Source organism: Ovis canadensis, chromosome 7 (genome assembly GCF_042477335.2).
Source record: "Ovis canadensis isolate MfBH-ARS-UI-01 breed Bighorn chromosome 7, ARS-UI_OviCan_v2, whole genome shotgun sequence".
Classification (NCBI taxonomy): Eukaryota; Metazoa; Chordata; class Mammalia; order Artiodactyla; family Bovidae; genus Ovis; species Ovis canadensis.
Window position 1 is genome coordinate 89,417,823 of NC_091251.1, and position 15,099 is coordinate 89,432,921.

The window sequence follows — 15,099 nt, forward strand, 5'->3', positions numbered from 1 at the left end:
CTTGAGCAGATTGCTGCCATTTTCTCCCAAGATCACAAAACCTAGGGGCTAAGGCCTACATTGTCGCAAAGCTGTAAAAAAATACTTTGCATTACCATCAAGCTACCTGAGGGGCTCTGAGCATCATAAGAGCAGACCCTGAGGTTAAGAGTACTTAAGTGTTATGTTTATTATTTCTAGAGTGTTTCATGTAAAAGTTTTCTTGGTTGCTAATGAACTTAATAATGGGACAGTAACCATTTGGCAGACCGAAAGTTTGTTTTTCCAGGACTTCTGAAGAGGCAGCAAGCTTTTAATTAACATAGGCTTGGCAGTTATGGCTCAGTTATGGTAAGAACAGAACACTCAATCTTAACCTTCTTTATTAGTGCTAACAAAGATGTCATTTATCCTAGGGATTTGCTCACAGGTAAACAGCCAATATAGTAAAGCATATTGGTTTTCTTTATTTTACTCTCTGTGTAGTAAGATACTTACAATAATCCTTTAATTTACTAAGCAGGCTATTTTAAGAACTTGGCATCCCAGAGTACTCCATAGTGTTATCAGTCGTGTTTGAATGTTTGTGACCCTATGGACTGTAGCTTGCCAGGCTCCTCTGTCTGTGGAATTCTCTAGGCAAGAATATTAGAGTGGATTGCCATTCCTCCAGGGGATCTTCCTGACCTGGGATTTGAACCCAGGGCTCCTGCATTGGAGGCTAACTATTTACCATCTGAGCCACCAGGAGCTAATAATTGTCCTTCCTACCTCCTCGAGGGGGGAATGAGATGAGAGAAGAACCAGGAAGAAAGAGATAAAGTATCAATGCAGCAAACTCCTGCCAGCCTGCAAATTCTAGTCCTCAAAAGAATTCCCATGTACTTTAGTAGCAGAAAGAAAGAAAAGTATAAGAGAGAGAACATCTGTTTTACCCAAGGGCTGAGTCTGAAAATCAGTCACTGAAAACACAGGAAAGTAAGTCAAAGAAAGATCCAGAAGCATTATGTAGCAGACATGAATTTTAAGTATAGAAACTCAGGTATGCAAGAAATGTATTTACTTGTTTAAACTTAAATTCTACTATGAGCACCAATACTATGTAATTGGCAGGAAATTTACTTAAGCCACTACAAAATTAATTGCCTCCAGGAATTATACCTAAGAACGGGCAGGGGCTTGAGAGGCAGCAGGACACCAAGGAGATACACATCTGGTCACCAGTCTTCACAGCATACATCTAGAGTGTCCTTGTCATGTTACTATATATCTCAGGTCTTTGCTGTTTGGGGACCATACTAACAGCACTGAGATCAAGTGGGAGGCTGGAAGCCTTAGAGCAGAGGGAAGGGGCCCCTGCCGCATGTGGGACCCACAGACCTCGAACCTCTTCTCAGCCAAGGAAAAATGACTCTTCACAGTTGCTTCCTTTAAAATCCCTCCCCAGTCCCACCTCTTCCTCCACAAAGCCTTTTCAAAAAATTTTCATTTTTCATGTATCTGCTTTTTGCCCTAAAAACTAAGGAATTTTATGCATTACTATAAATTCTCCACCACCTACAGAATTGTAAAATAGCTCAAAGACAATGAAAGGTATCAGTTCAGTTCAGTTCAGTTCAGTCACTCAGTCATGTCCAACTCTCTGCGACCCCATGAATTGCAGCACGCCAGGCCTCCCTGTCCATCACCATCTCCCGGAGTTCACTCAGACTCACCCCCATCGAGTAGGTGATGCCATCCAGCCATCTCATCCTCTGTCGTCCCCTTCTCCTCCTGCCGCCAATCCCTCTCAGCATCAGAGTCTTTTCCAATGAGTCAGCTCTTCGCATGAGGTGGCCAAAGTACTGGAGTTTCACCTTTAGCATCATTCCTTCCAAAGAACACCCAATACTGATCGCCTTTAGAATGGACTGGTTGGATCTCCTTGCAGTCCAAGGGACTCTCAAGTCTTCTCCAACACCACAGTTCAAAAGCATCAATTCTTCGGTGCTCAGCTTTCTTCACAGTCCAACTCTCACATCCATACATGACCACTGGAAAAACCATAGCCTTGACTAAATGGACCTTTGCTGGCAGAGTAAAGTCTCTGCTTTTGAATATGCTATCTAGGTTAGTCATAACCTTCCTTCCATGGAGTAAGCATCTTTTAATTTCATGGCTGCAATCACCATCTTCAGTGATTTTGGAGCCCAAAAAAATAAAGTCTGACACTGTTTCCACTGTTTCCCCATCTATTTCCCAAGAACTGATGGGACCAGATGCCATGATGAAAGGTATAGATAACCATTAAGGGTACCCTAGATTGAACACCCAGTAATTGTTTCTTCTTATTTCAAAGTCTCTTAATTCTTCCTAGGGCTTCCCTTGTGGCTCATCTGGTAAAGAATCCGCCTGCAATGTGGGAGACCTGGGTTTGATCCCTGGGTTGGGAAGATCCCCTGGAGAAGGGAAAGGCTGCCCACTCCAGTATTCTGGCCTGGAGAATTCCATGGACTATATTGTCCATGGGGTCGCAAAGAATCGGACATGACTGAGCGACTTTCACTTTGAGTTCTTCCTAACAGTGTCTCCCTCACCTCACATAATCAGAAAAAAGGGCTGGTCTCATAGGTTTGCCCTGATTATTAAGCACCAAAGGTGTTAATTAATCATATAGGTCACCTTGAGCATGGCTCCTAGAGCCATATAGCAGTAGAATATTAAAACTAATCAACAGTATTCCAAACAAACAATTTGTTAAAATATTCTTTCATCTCCCTTATTTCATTTATTCCTATGTTTCTTGTTCTGCAAGATCTTGGCTTAGCAGTCTGCTTTCTTAACACCTTCTGCTTCCATTCCAGAGAGTCCTGGGTTTCCTGACTCAGTCTAGTGGTACTGTATAAAAGTGACCTAAGCTGTATCACCTCAGAGGTCTATACCCTAGAGACTATTCTTTGAAGCATCAATTGTTCAAAATTCCTATGAAGGTCCTTTTTCCTAGTGCTCTGGATCTGTCTTTGTTTAGACACAGACTATTTACTATAGCTTACAGCAGTGCCTTTACACCAGCATCAAAGTGAAACAGGAACTTTCCTTAGGAAATAGATGTTAAAAGATATTAAAGTAAGACTCTGTATTTGGATACAGTATGTAACAATTTCATAAAAAATTTTGGTCAGTGTTTTCCCTGAAGGTGAAAACACATCATTGACAGTATAAGCATTGTCAAATCTCCAGACAGACACTTTCCATAAAGCATATAATTTCTGAAATATTATATTAATGACATTTTACCTGCCTGAATCTAACCTAGCACACAGTGAGCCTCTCTTCTCAGATGTAACAGTAATTTCCTTTCCATGAAATTCTTATAATGGTAACATCAGACAAACCTATTTCTAATGTCTCTTTTTATAAGATAAAAGAACAAACCTTCATGACTTTCTAGGAGCCCTCTAGGAAATTTCAAACATAGTTTTAGGCTTAAAAAATATTCTGCAATTTTTTTTCTATATTTTGGTCTGATCTTTAGAAGGCAAAATCAAAAAGAGTTGTCCAAATAAAATGAGCCCTTGATTAAGATCATGGATATCTAAGAAACAGTTCTTGGTTACCTAATTTTTCAAAGCAACAATAAAATATTTGAAAATAAGCATAGAGAACCTGCTTGCTATGCTTTTTTATTTCCTTAAATAATCAAAGACAAAATAAAGTAAACAAAAAGCACAAAAAGGCAGATTACACAAAAAGAAAACACTACATATCATAGGGAAAGCATTGGTCAGTAAACCGAAGAAGTAAGCTCATCAAAACTGAGTGAACTTACTAAAATTTTAATATATATATCAGCTTCATTTCAAACATAGGTATTATAAACCAAGGCAAATCAAAGTCACTTTCAGAGTTTTATCCTTTATTATGCTTTTTTAAAATGTTTTGGAACAACCTGACACTTTACTTTAGAACTAAGAGTGGTCCGCAGATCCAAGAGTGTCCTTGAGACTCTTTAAGCAGGTCTGCAAGGTTAAAACTATCCTCATAATAAAACTAAGTCTTTATCTGACTTTTTTATTTTCCTTCTCTCATGAGTGAATAGCAAGTTTTCCAATGTTGGAAGATGTATGATCTCATCAGACTGAATACTGAAGCAAATAAGAGAATCTACCTGACTTCTCTTAAGCTGAACATTAAAGAGAGTTTTTAATTATAAAATGCATAAACAATAAATTACTTACATTAACGTGAAGTAGTTCATCATTGCTATTTCCAGATGAACCAACAAATAAATACTTTTAACTTCTTAGTTTTAATTTCTAACACAGTAAACATTGATAGACATAAGCCACATAAATAAAAGCTCAAGGATCCTTAATGGATTTTAATTTAAGAGAATATAAAGGGTCCCGAGACCAAATGTTTTGAATATTGTATGTCTTTAATTTTTTAAATGAAAGAATACGTATAATTATACTTGTCTGTCATTATTACTCCAATATTTAAGAAAATAACTAATGTCTATCTCATAGTGAAAACTAGGGGACATAGATAATTGACAACTCATATGTAAGCATTTTAGCAGACTAGCTAAGTTCATATACACACAGAATACAGCTTTGTAGAGTAGACACATCCCCATTTTTACCTTCTTAATGGAGCAAAAATGAAAACATATTCATTAACACAACCCAAAGGTATATCCTCCCTATGACATATCAAAATAATAGGCAAAGTACATTAGCTTAAAGTTATGTTTAGTAAACAGTGATCCAGTGTTCTATCTTACTTAGAAATCATCTAGGTTTCCCATGATTGTTCATTAATTAACCAATTTAATAACTTTAAGATTTTAAATAACTTAGAGATCTTGAAAATTATTTTTTCAAGCTGACATTCTACAAACATAATTACTATTGAAATTAAAAGTTTGTCAGAATAATGATTCAATTTCGTTGAACCCAATTTTAGATTTTTTACAATCTTAAGTATTGTATAAAAATAGCATTAGCTTCTTTGATGAATTAATCTATATAATTTAGGAAAAAACAAACCCGGGCAAAATAAAATGCATTTGCCTACTTAACACTGATAAATAAGATAAAGAGCATGGCTGGATTTACTTATTAACCAAAATAATAAGCTAGTCTCATTTGCCAAAGATTTACCTTAACTGTGTGAACTTTGATTCTTGAAATTGTAAGAAGAATATTTTTTTAGCATAGCATATTTAAAATATTATAAGATAAATTTTCTTACTATCTGTGAATTTTAGGAATATTCAATTTATGTAAGTACTTAATCTCTCTAAATCAATCAGAATAGAGCACCTTTAATTTAAGAGACAATAGAAGTATTTTGGTGTATTGGCAAAGCAAAGTTTATTGTGGGCCTGTGGTCAGGACTCTTCTCTCCAAGTCCTGGTGAAACCAGAGTTGGGAATGAGAGGCTTTTGTGTTGCTCCCACCAGGGGCAGAGCCAGGGTAGGGGACACCCTGAATCTGCAGTGTGCCCTGAGAAAGGCCCACTCTGGATGGTGGTCTTACGGTCATATAATTTATGAATATCCTCCAGAAGTAGGAAAACACTTCACACTCTCAAAGCAAGATAAATGGCTTTCTGGATCAGACACATAGTCACACAACCACATAAAGAATATATAGCTTCATCTCTACAATTTCAATGACACGAGAAGAGTAAACACAGCAACAAACAAAAAACTACTCAGTCTACAAATAAGGAACTGTTTTCCTTCCCAGAGGAAGGAAAAATTCTTCATTGATTTTGGTTCAAAATGACATTAAGACAAATAAACTCACAAAACCAACAGACCAGATTCTCTGTCTTCTCTTACCCAACAGAGAATAGATTTCAATCATCCATTTATAGGAGTCACCAAATGATGAGATCATAAAACCAAATTCTCAATCACTGCTGCTACAAAGGGATTACCTTAATGACCATGCACAGAAACAGAAATAGAGCCAAAATTAGTAGAGGAGGCAAAAATAGAGAAACCAACATTTAGCAGTTTTCAAGTTTCATTGCTGCTTGGCATTCACTGTAGAAACCAAGGAAAAATGTATCCAGGTTTAAACCACCCATAAAGTAACACTTTTCTGACAATTGACTTTACTTGGCTTTGTCAGATAAATCAATATGGCGTCTCTGTGGAGCCTTCAGAATTGAAAGATAAAATCATGAATCTCATATATTTTATTTTATAAAATTAACATGTGTCAAAGATTTTATTTAACTCATTAATTAGTGAAGGAACTAGTAAGATATTACAGCTGGTTCTAAGAATTCAAAAAACACAGACACAGATAGGAGGTCCAAAATGCTGAAATCAGTTTTCTAATAGATGTTAAATTGCTCTATATCTGGAGGAGAATAGTCAATTAACAACTCTACTGACAGAATTGATTTTTATTTCTTTAGATACTAATCATGTTCACTATTATTTTTCTGCTGATTAATTTTTGTAGAATAGCTCAAAGATAGCAAAAGGCACAAATAACCCAGAAGGTTATTTGGACATCAGATAATCTTTTTTACCCATTTCAAAGTTGTTCACAATTTTTCTGACATTGTTTTTTCTTGCTTAAATTGAATGAAAGACCAGTCTCTTTCATTGATTCATGTTTCTTCTTCATATCTGGATCTAGTTCTCAGAACATCAGAGATCCTTGCTGTTTCTGGAGATAGAAAAAACAAGAGCAATGATGATTCTCAGCCTTTATTGCTACATCTGGTACAAGCTTTCTGTCACAAGAAACATGAAGCATTTCTTCATGTCCAAAAAAGAATTGAGGGGTGGGGGACTAAAAAAAAAAAAAAGAATTGAAAAGGGGCATTTTTTACAACAAAGATGATTTTTTTTCAAGAAAAATAAAATACTTTCATTCATCTAACAAATATGTAATGAGTGTATATGCTTTCCAAACTCTGTATCATTATCCTTAGAGAGCCCTGCGTGAATGGCCTCTGCCTGTCTCTTCACCTCCCCTTATGCCTTTCCCCTGCTCATTCACTACCTTCCATTGTCTTTTCAGTTCTAGACACACTCTTTACTGCTCTAGAAGCTTTTGAATTCTTGTCCCTCCACACCTCACATGACTGAATCCTCCTCATCCTCACCACCTGTTTTAAAGCAGTCTTTCCTTATTCTCCACTTCACACCATTGTTCTCTATCCTAGCACCTGCTTTTTTCCTTCAGAGTATATTCCACACTGGTTTGCTTATTTTAGGCTGTCACACCCACCAGTAAACTATAACAGGACATCTTTGTGCCAGGGACCTTGTCTGTCTGGTTTACTAGTGAGTCTCTAACACAAATAGAATTCCTGATACATAGTTCAGTTCAGTTCAGTCACTCAGTCATGTCCGACTCTTTGCGACCCCATGAACCACAGCACGCCAGGCCTCCCTGTCCATCACCAACTCCCGGAGTCCACCCAAACCCATGTCCATCAAGTTGATGATGCCATCCAACCATCTCATCCTCTGTCATCCCCTTCTCCTCCTGCCCACAATCTTTTCCAGCATCAGGATCTTTTCAAATGAGTCAGCTCTCTGCATCAGGTGGCCAAAGTACTGGAGTTTCAGTTTCAACATCAGTCCTTCCAATGAACACCCAGGACGGATCTCCTTTAGGATGGACTGGTTGGATCTCCTTGCAGTCCTAGGGACTCTCAAGAGTCTTCTGCAGCACCACAGTTCAAAAGCATCAATTCTTCGGTGCTCAGCTTTCTTTATAGTCCAACTCTCACATCCATACATGACCACTGGAAAAACATAGCCTTGACTAGATGGACCTTTGTAGGAAAATTAATGTCTCTGCTTTTGAATTTGCTGTCTAGGTTGGTCATAACTTTCCTTCCAAGGAGTAAGCATCTTTTAATTTCATGGCTGTAATCACCATCTGCAGTGATTTTGGAGCGCAGAAAAATAAAGTCAGCCACTGTTCCTACTGTTTCCCCATCTATATGCCACGAAGTGATGGGACCAGATGCCATGATCTTAGTTTTCTAAATGTTGAACTTTAAGCCAACTTTTTCACTCTCCTCTTTCACTTTCATCAAGAGGCTCTTTAGTTCTTCCTAACTTTCTGCCAGAAGGGTGGTGTCATCTGCATATCTGAGTTTATTGATATTTCTCCCAGCAATCTTGATTCCAGCTTGTGCTTCTTCCAGCCCAGCGTTTCTCATGATGTAACTCTGCATATAAGCTAAATAAGCAGGGTGACAGTATACAGCCTTGACATACTCCTTTTCCTATTTGAAACTAGTCTGTTGTTCCATGTCCAGTTCTAACTGATGCTTCCTGACCTGCATGTAGGTTTCTCAGGAGGCAGGTCAGGTGGTCTGGTATTCCCATCTCTTTCAGAATTTTCCACAGTTTATTGTGATCCACACAGTCAAAGGCTTTGGCATAGTCAATAAAGCAGAAGTAGATGTTTTTCTGGAACTCTCTTGCTTTTTCCATGATCCAGCAGATGTTGGAATTTGATCTCTGGTTCCTCTGCCTTTTCTAAAACCAGCCTGAACATCAGGAAGTTCACGGTTCACATATTGCTGAAGCCTGGCTTGGAGAATTTTGAGCATTACTTTACTCGCGTGTGAGATGAGTGCAATTGTGCGGTAGTTTGAGCATTCTTTGGCATTGCCTTTCTTTGGGATTGGAATGAAAACTGACCTTTTCCAGCCCTGTGGCCACTGCTGAGTTTTCCAAATTTGCTGGTATATTGAGTGCAGCACTTTCACAGCATCATCTTTCAGGATTTGAAACAGCTCCACTGGAATTCCATCACCTCCACTAGCTTTGTTCATAGTGATGCTTTCTAAGGCCCACTTGACTTCACATTCCAGGATGTCTGGCTCTAGATTAGTGATCACACCATCGTGATTATCCAGGTCATGAAGCTCTTTTTTGTACAGTTCTTCCGAGTATTCTTGCCACCTCTTCTTAATATCTTCTGTTTCTGTTAGGTCCATACCATTTCTGTCCTTTATCGAGCCCATCTTTGCATGAAATGTTCCCTTGGTGTCTCTAATTTTCTTGAAGAGATCTCTAGTCTTTCCATTCTGTTGTTTTCCTCTATTTCTTTGCACTGATTGCTGAGGAAAGCTTTATCTCTCCTTGCTGTTCTTTGGAACTCTGCATTCAGATAGGTATATCTTTCCTTTTCTCCTTTACTTTTTGCTTCTTTTCTTTACACAGCTAATTGTAAGGCCTCCCCAGACAGCCATTTTGCTTTTTTGCATTTCTTTTCCATGGATATGGTCTTGATCCCTGTCTCCTGTACAGTGTCACAAACCTCATTCCATAGTTCGTCAGGCACTCTGTCTATCAGATCTAGGCCCTTGAATCTCTTTCTCACTTCCACTGTATAATCATAAGGGATTTGATTTAGGTCATACCTGAATGGTCTAGTGGTTTTCCCTATGTTCTTCAATTTAAGTCTGAATTTGGTAATAAGGAGTTCATGATCTGAGCCACAGTCAGCACCTGGTCTTGTTTTTGTTGACTGTATAGAGCTTCTCCATCTTTGGCTGCAAAGAATATAATCAATCTGATTTCGGTGTTGACCATCTGGTGATGTCCATGTGTAGAGTCTTCTCTTGTGTTGTTGGAAGAGGGTGTTTGCTATGACCCTCTTGTTGGAAGAGGGTGTTTGCAGTTTCTTGGCAAAACTCTATTAGTCTTTGCCCTGCTTCATTCTGCATTCCACGGACAAATTTGCCTGTTACTCCAGGTGTTTCTTGACTTCCTACTTTTGCATTCCAGTCCCCTGTAATGAAAAGGACATCTTTTTTGGGTGTTAGTTCTAAAAGGTCGTGTAGGTCTTCATAGAACCGTTCAACTTCAGCTTCTTCAGTGTTAGTGGTTGGGGCATAGATTTGGATTACCATGATATTGAATGGTTTGCCTTGGAGACGAACAGAGATCATTCTGTCGTTTTTGAGATAGCATCCAAGTACTGCATTTCAGACTCTCTTGTTGACCACAATGGCTACTCTGTTTCTTCTGAGGGATTCCTGCCTGTAGTAGTAGATATAATGGTCATCTGAGTTAAATTCACCCATTCCAGTTCATTGTAGTTCGCTGATTCCTAGAATGTCAACGTTCACTCTTGCCATCTCTTGTTTGACCATTTGCAGTTTGCCTTGATTCATGGACCTGACATTCCAGGTTCCTATGCAATATTGCTCTTTACAGCATTGGACCTTGCTTCTACCACCAGTCACATCCACAGCTGGATATTGTTTTTGCTTTGGCTCCATCCCTTCATTCTTTCTGGAGTTATTTCTCCACTGATCTTCAGTAGCATATTGGGCACCTACTGACCTGGGGAGTTCCTCTTTCAGTATCCTATCATGTTGCCTTTTCATACTGTTCATGGGGTTCTCAAGGCAAGAATACTGAAGTGGTTTGCCATTCCCTTCTCCAGTGGACCACAGTCTATCAGACCTCTCCACCATGACCCGCCCATCTTGGGTTACCCCAGGGCCATAGCTTAGTTTCATTGAGTTAGACAAGGCTGTGGGCCTAGTGTGATTAGATTGACTAGTTTTCTGTGAGCATGGTTTCAGTGTGTCTGCCCTCTGATGCCCTCTTGCAACACCTACCATCTTACTTAGGGCTTCCCTTGTAGCTCAGTCAGTAAAGAATTTGCCTGCAGTGCGGGAGACCCCGGGTCGATCCCTGGGTTGGGAAGATCCCCTGGAGAAGGAAATAGCAGCCCACTCCAGTATCCTTGCCTGGAAAATCTCATGGACAGAGGAACCTGCTGGATTGCAGTCCATGGGGTCACAAAGAGTCAGGCACGACTGAGCGACTAACACACACACACCATCTTACTTGGGTTTCTCTTACCTTGGGCGTCGGGTATCTCTTCATGGCTGCTCCAGCAAAGCGCAGCCGCCGCTCCTTACCTTGGATGAGGGGTGTCTCCTCACTGCCGCCCTTCCTGACCTTCAACGTGGGATGGCTCCTCTAGGCCCTCCTGCGCCCAGGCAGCCACTGCTTCTTGGGCGTGGGGTTGCTCCTCCTGGCCGCTGCCCCTGGCCTCGGGCGCCAGGTGGCTCCTCTCGGGCGCCGCAGCTGACCTCGGACGCTGGGTAGCTCCTCTCGGCTGTTCCTGCTCCGTCGCAGCCTGGCACTCTCGCTTCTGCCCCTGACCTCGGACGTGGGGTAGCTCCTCTTGGCCGCGCTTAGCGCCCCGGCTGGTCGCAGCCGCCTGCGCTTAGTGCGCCGGCTGGTATAAATATATATTAAATATAGAGTATATGTTGTCTATATAATAGTTATATATATATACACACATTCATATTTATAATGTATATAAAATATATGCTACAGAATAGCACAAAAAGCAAAGAGGAATAAATAGAATTAACATGTTTTAAAGTTCTTACATTTGGGGGAAATGATGAAAATACCAGATTATGATGGACTGTAGTAAGTTAAGAATGCATTTTGTAATCTCTAAAACAACCAATAAGAGAATGTGTAACTAACAAGCAAATAGAAGAGAAAGAAAATTTAAAAACAAGAAATTTTGGTAAATCAAAGGAAGACATGAAAGGAGAAAAAAGGAAATAAAAACAGAAGTGACAGCTAACGAATAGGAGGCCCATAGTTTTAAATCCAAATATAGCAGTAATGAGGGACTTCGTGATGGTCCAGTGGTTAAGAATCTGCTGTGCAATGTAGGGGATGTGGGATCAGTCCCTGGTGGGGGAGCTAAGATTGCACATGCTGCAGAGGAACGAAGCCCACACCTGGCAACTACTCAGCCTATGCACCACAACTAGAGAGCCCAGGCATGGCAACAGAGATGCAGCACAGCCAAAAATAAAAACAAATGGATAAAATTAAAAATATATAGCAGTAATTATATTAAGCATAAGTGGACTGAGTCCTCCAATTAAAAATTGTCATTTTAGATTTTAAAAAACAACAAATTGTATGATGCTTGTAAGAGACCCACCTTAAATATAAGGACACAGCTACTTGAAAGTAAAAAATGAGAAAAAAGTTAAAGAACAGCTAGTTGGCTGTCTTGATATCAGAGAAAATTAAGGTAAAAAGGATTACTAGATATTAAGAGGAGGGACATTTCCTGTTCCTGTATTTACGTGGATCAGTTCGTCAAGAAAATTCTAAATTATTTCATCTAATAATAGAGTCTAAAAATAATCATGAATCAGTAATAAATCTACTGTCCAGCCCTGGGGATTCAGGGGAGACTTGAGATTGAGAATAGAGAGAAGAGCAGAAAAAGAGTAATCCAGACAAAAGCAGAATATTTTCAGAGATTTAAGGCAGTTCAGTTCGGTCACTCAGTCGTGCCCAACTCTTCGTGACCCCGTGAACCACAGCATGCCAGGCCTCCCTGGCATGCACCAACTCCCAGAGTCCACCCAAACCCATGTCCATTGAGTTGGTGATGTCATCCAACTATCTCATCCTCTGTCATCCCCTTTTCCTCCTACCCTCATCCTTTCCCAGCATCAGGGTCTTTTCAAATGAGTCAGCTCTTCGCATGAGGTGGCCAAAGTATTGGAGTTTCAGCTTCAGCATCAGTCCTACCAGTGAATACCCAGGACCGATCTCCTTTAGGATGGACTGGTTGGATCTCCTTGCAGTCCAAGGGACTCTCAAGAGTCTTCTCCAACATCGCAGTTCAAAAGCATCAATTCTTCAGCACTCAGCTTTCTTTATAGTCCAACTCTCACATCCATACATGACTACTGGAAAAACCATAGCCTTGACTAGATGGACCTTTGTTGACAAAGCAATGTCTCTGCTTTTCTATTTGAGGCAAGAAAATGTGAAAACTGACAGCAATATTGACTTGTAGGAATGTTGAGAGAGAGTGAAGAAGAGGAATGGGGCTGGTGGGAAATGGATTGCCTGATAAGAGCAATGATTGGCAAAAGAAGGCTAGAAAATATCAATACAAGAATCCTAGCTATGATCATTTAAAAGATGAAACTTATTTCTGGAGACCATGGAGTTATTGAAGTGTTATATAGTGATTTGATCAGATCTGTCTGTCTCACTACTGTCAAGGGAATGAATTGGAGAATTGGCAGAGAGACGTGTTTCAGTAATTCAGGTGAGATGATGTTGGCTGAGGCTGTAGAGATGGAGAGAAGGAAGTAGCTTTTAAAAATAAAGTATCTCATAACTTGTGAAATATTTAATATTTTAGTAGAATACTAGACTCTCTTGAATTAGTGAGCAGGAAACTCAGTAACAGAAATTGCATTACTTTGGAGAAATTTTTTAAACTGCTATTTTTTTCTTTATATTTACAAAACCAACTACAAGGCAGTGTTGCCTTTCCTTTCTGAAGATCAGGTTTTGTCAGATTGCTCTGGGTTGATCATAATCTTAGGTTGGTTGTGTTTGTAGTCGCAGAATATGAAGTTGGAGCAATTAAACTCCCTTAACTTTCCGTTTAGAGCTCCCTCCCTAAGTTTTCAGTTGACTTATTTAGACTTGGTAATCTTGGGTAAACTCCATTACTTTGGCCACCTCATGTGAAGAGTTGACTCATTGAAAAAGACCCTGATGCTAGGAGGGATTGGGGGCTGGAGGAGAAGGGGACGACAGAGGATGAAATGGCTGGATGGCATCACTAACTCGATGAACATAAGTTTGAGTGAACTCCAGGGGTTGGTGGTAGACAGGGAGGCCTGGTGTGCTGTGATTCATGGGGTCGCAGAGTTGGACACGACTGAGCGACTGAACTGGACTGAACTGAATCTTGGGTAAATGTCCAAGTCTCTCCTCAAGGAATGCACATTAGTTCAGCTCATTAAGCAGAACAGCATGGGATGCATACACGTGGCTTCCCTGCCCAAGCACAACTTCTTAAGCCATATTTATTAACATCCTTTCTCAGACAAAATTCTATCCTAAAAGAGAGACAACAGCCTATCAAGTAATAATTTATATGTTAATGTGGTTATTTGGTTTACTCTCTAACTACTCCTTTGGAATGTTCTTTCTATGAAGGAAGGAACATTGCCTCTTTTGTTCAAGGCTGCATCTCCCTGTATATTGATTGATATTCAGCATACATATGTTATACTTGATAAATATTTACTGAATGAATAAATGAGTGAGGAATGAAGAAATAGTTGTCATAAATCAACTTCACTAAAATAGGTGTTTCTTTTCATTTCAGTCTTGTACATTTTTTTTTTCATTTAAAGTCTGAAAGTCTGATATTGAAATGTTTGAAAGTAAAGTAATTATTTTTCATATTTGCAGGACTATCTCAAGCAGGTGCTGGACATTGATCTTCACGCCCAGATCCATTTTGGCAGGGTTTTTATGAAACCAGGGTATGAAAATAATCTTCTTATCTAATATATGGGTTGGTTTGGCTTGCTTTGACTAACAAAGTTTTTAAATGCTTTCCTACTACATTTTTCTATTATGGATTATTTATTCTAATAAAGGAATGTTACAGTATTAGAGTTCTTTGAAAAAGTATATATCCTGTCTGAAATGGGAATTAATCTTCTTTATTAAACACTGGACCTGGTTTAAAAAGAAGCAAAGCAACTTTCCAAACCTTTTCTCCTTTTAATTTCCATGTCTAGTTCCTTCCTTCTCTTTTTTGGCTCCTTCTCTCACTTAAAAACATTTTAGTATGAAAATTCTCAAACATACACAAAAGCAGAGAGTATAATGAAACCCACTATACCCCATAACCCAACTTCAGTAACTATCAACATTTCTCCTTAATTGTTCTATCAATCCCTTCCTTTACCTTTTTGGGAGGACAGAGGGTTAGATTGTTTTAAAACAAATTCTAGACATAGCATTTTAGTATACGTCTCAAATATTAATAATAACAGCAGAATTACCTTATATAATCACAATGGTATTATCTCACCTGAAAAAATAAATAAGAACACCTGAATATCATCTAATTCCCCAATCATATTTGAAAAGTCTCCCGAATGTCAAGGAAGAGTATGCCTTCTTATGTATGTTTTGTTTGAATTAGGATTTGAGTTAGGTCTACTCAGTGTATTTGGTTGTTGACTCTCTATTAAACAAGAACATTTAATACCCACCCCCACTCCCACATTTTTGGTATGCCATTGACTTGTTGC

At 39.2% G+C, this 15,099-nt stretch overlaps 1 protein-coding gene across 10 annotated transcripts in view; it reads left to right on the top strand.

Annotated features, from left to right (window-relative positions):
• GPHN (gephyrin) overlaps positions 1–15,099 on the top strand; it is a 546,412-nt gene that overhangs the window by 516,356 nt on the left and 14,957 nt on the right. For all 10 annotated transcript variants that reach the window (XM_069596839.1, XM_069596846.1, XM_069596847.1 and 7 more), the window contains one exon: positions 14,246–14,319. In XM_069596839.1, coding sequence (XP_069452940.1) covers positions 14,246–14,319 — 74 coding nt within the window. The remainder of the gene's footprint in view (positions 1–14,245; positions 14,320–15,099) is intronic.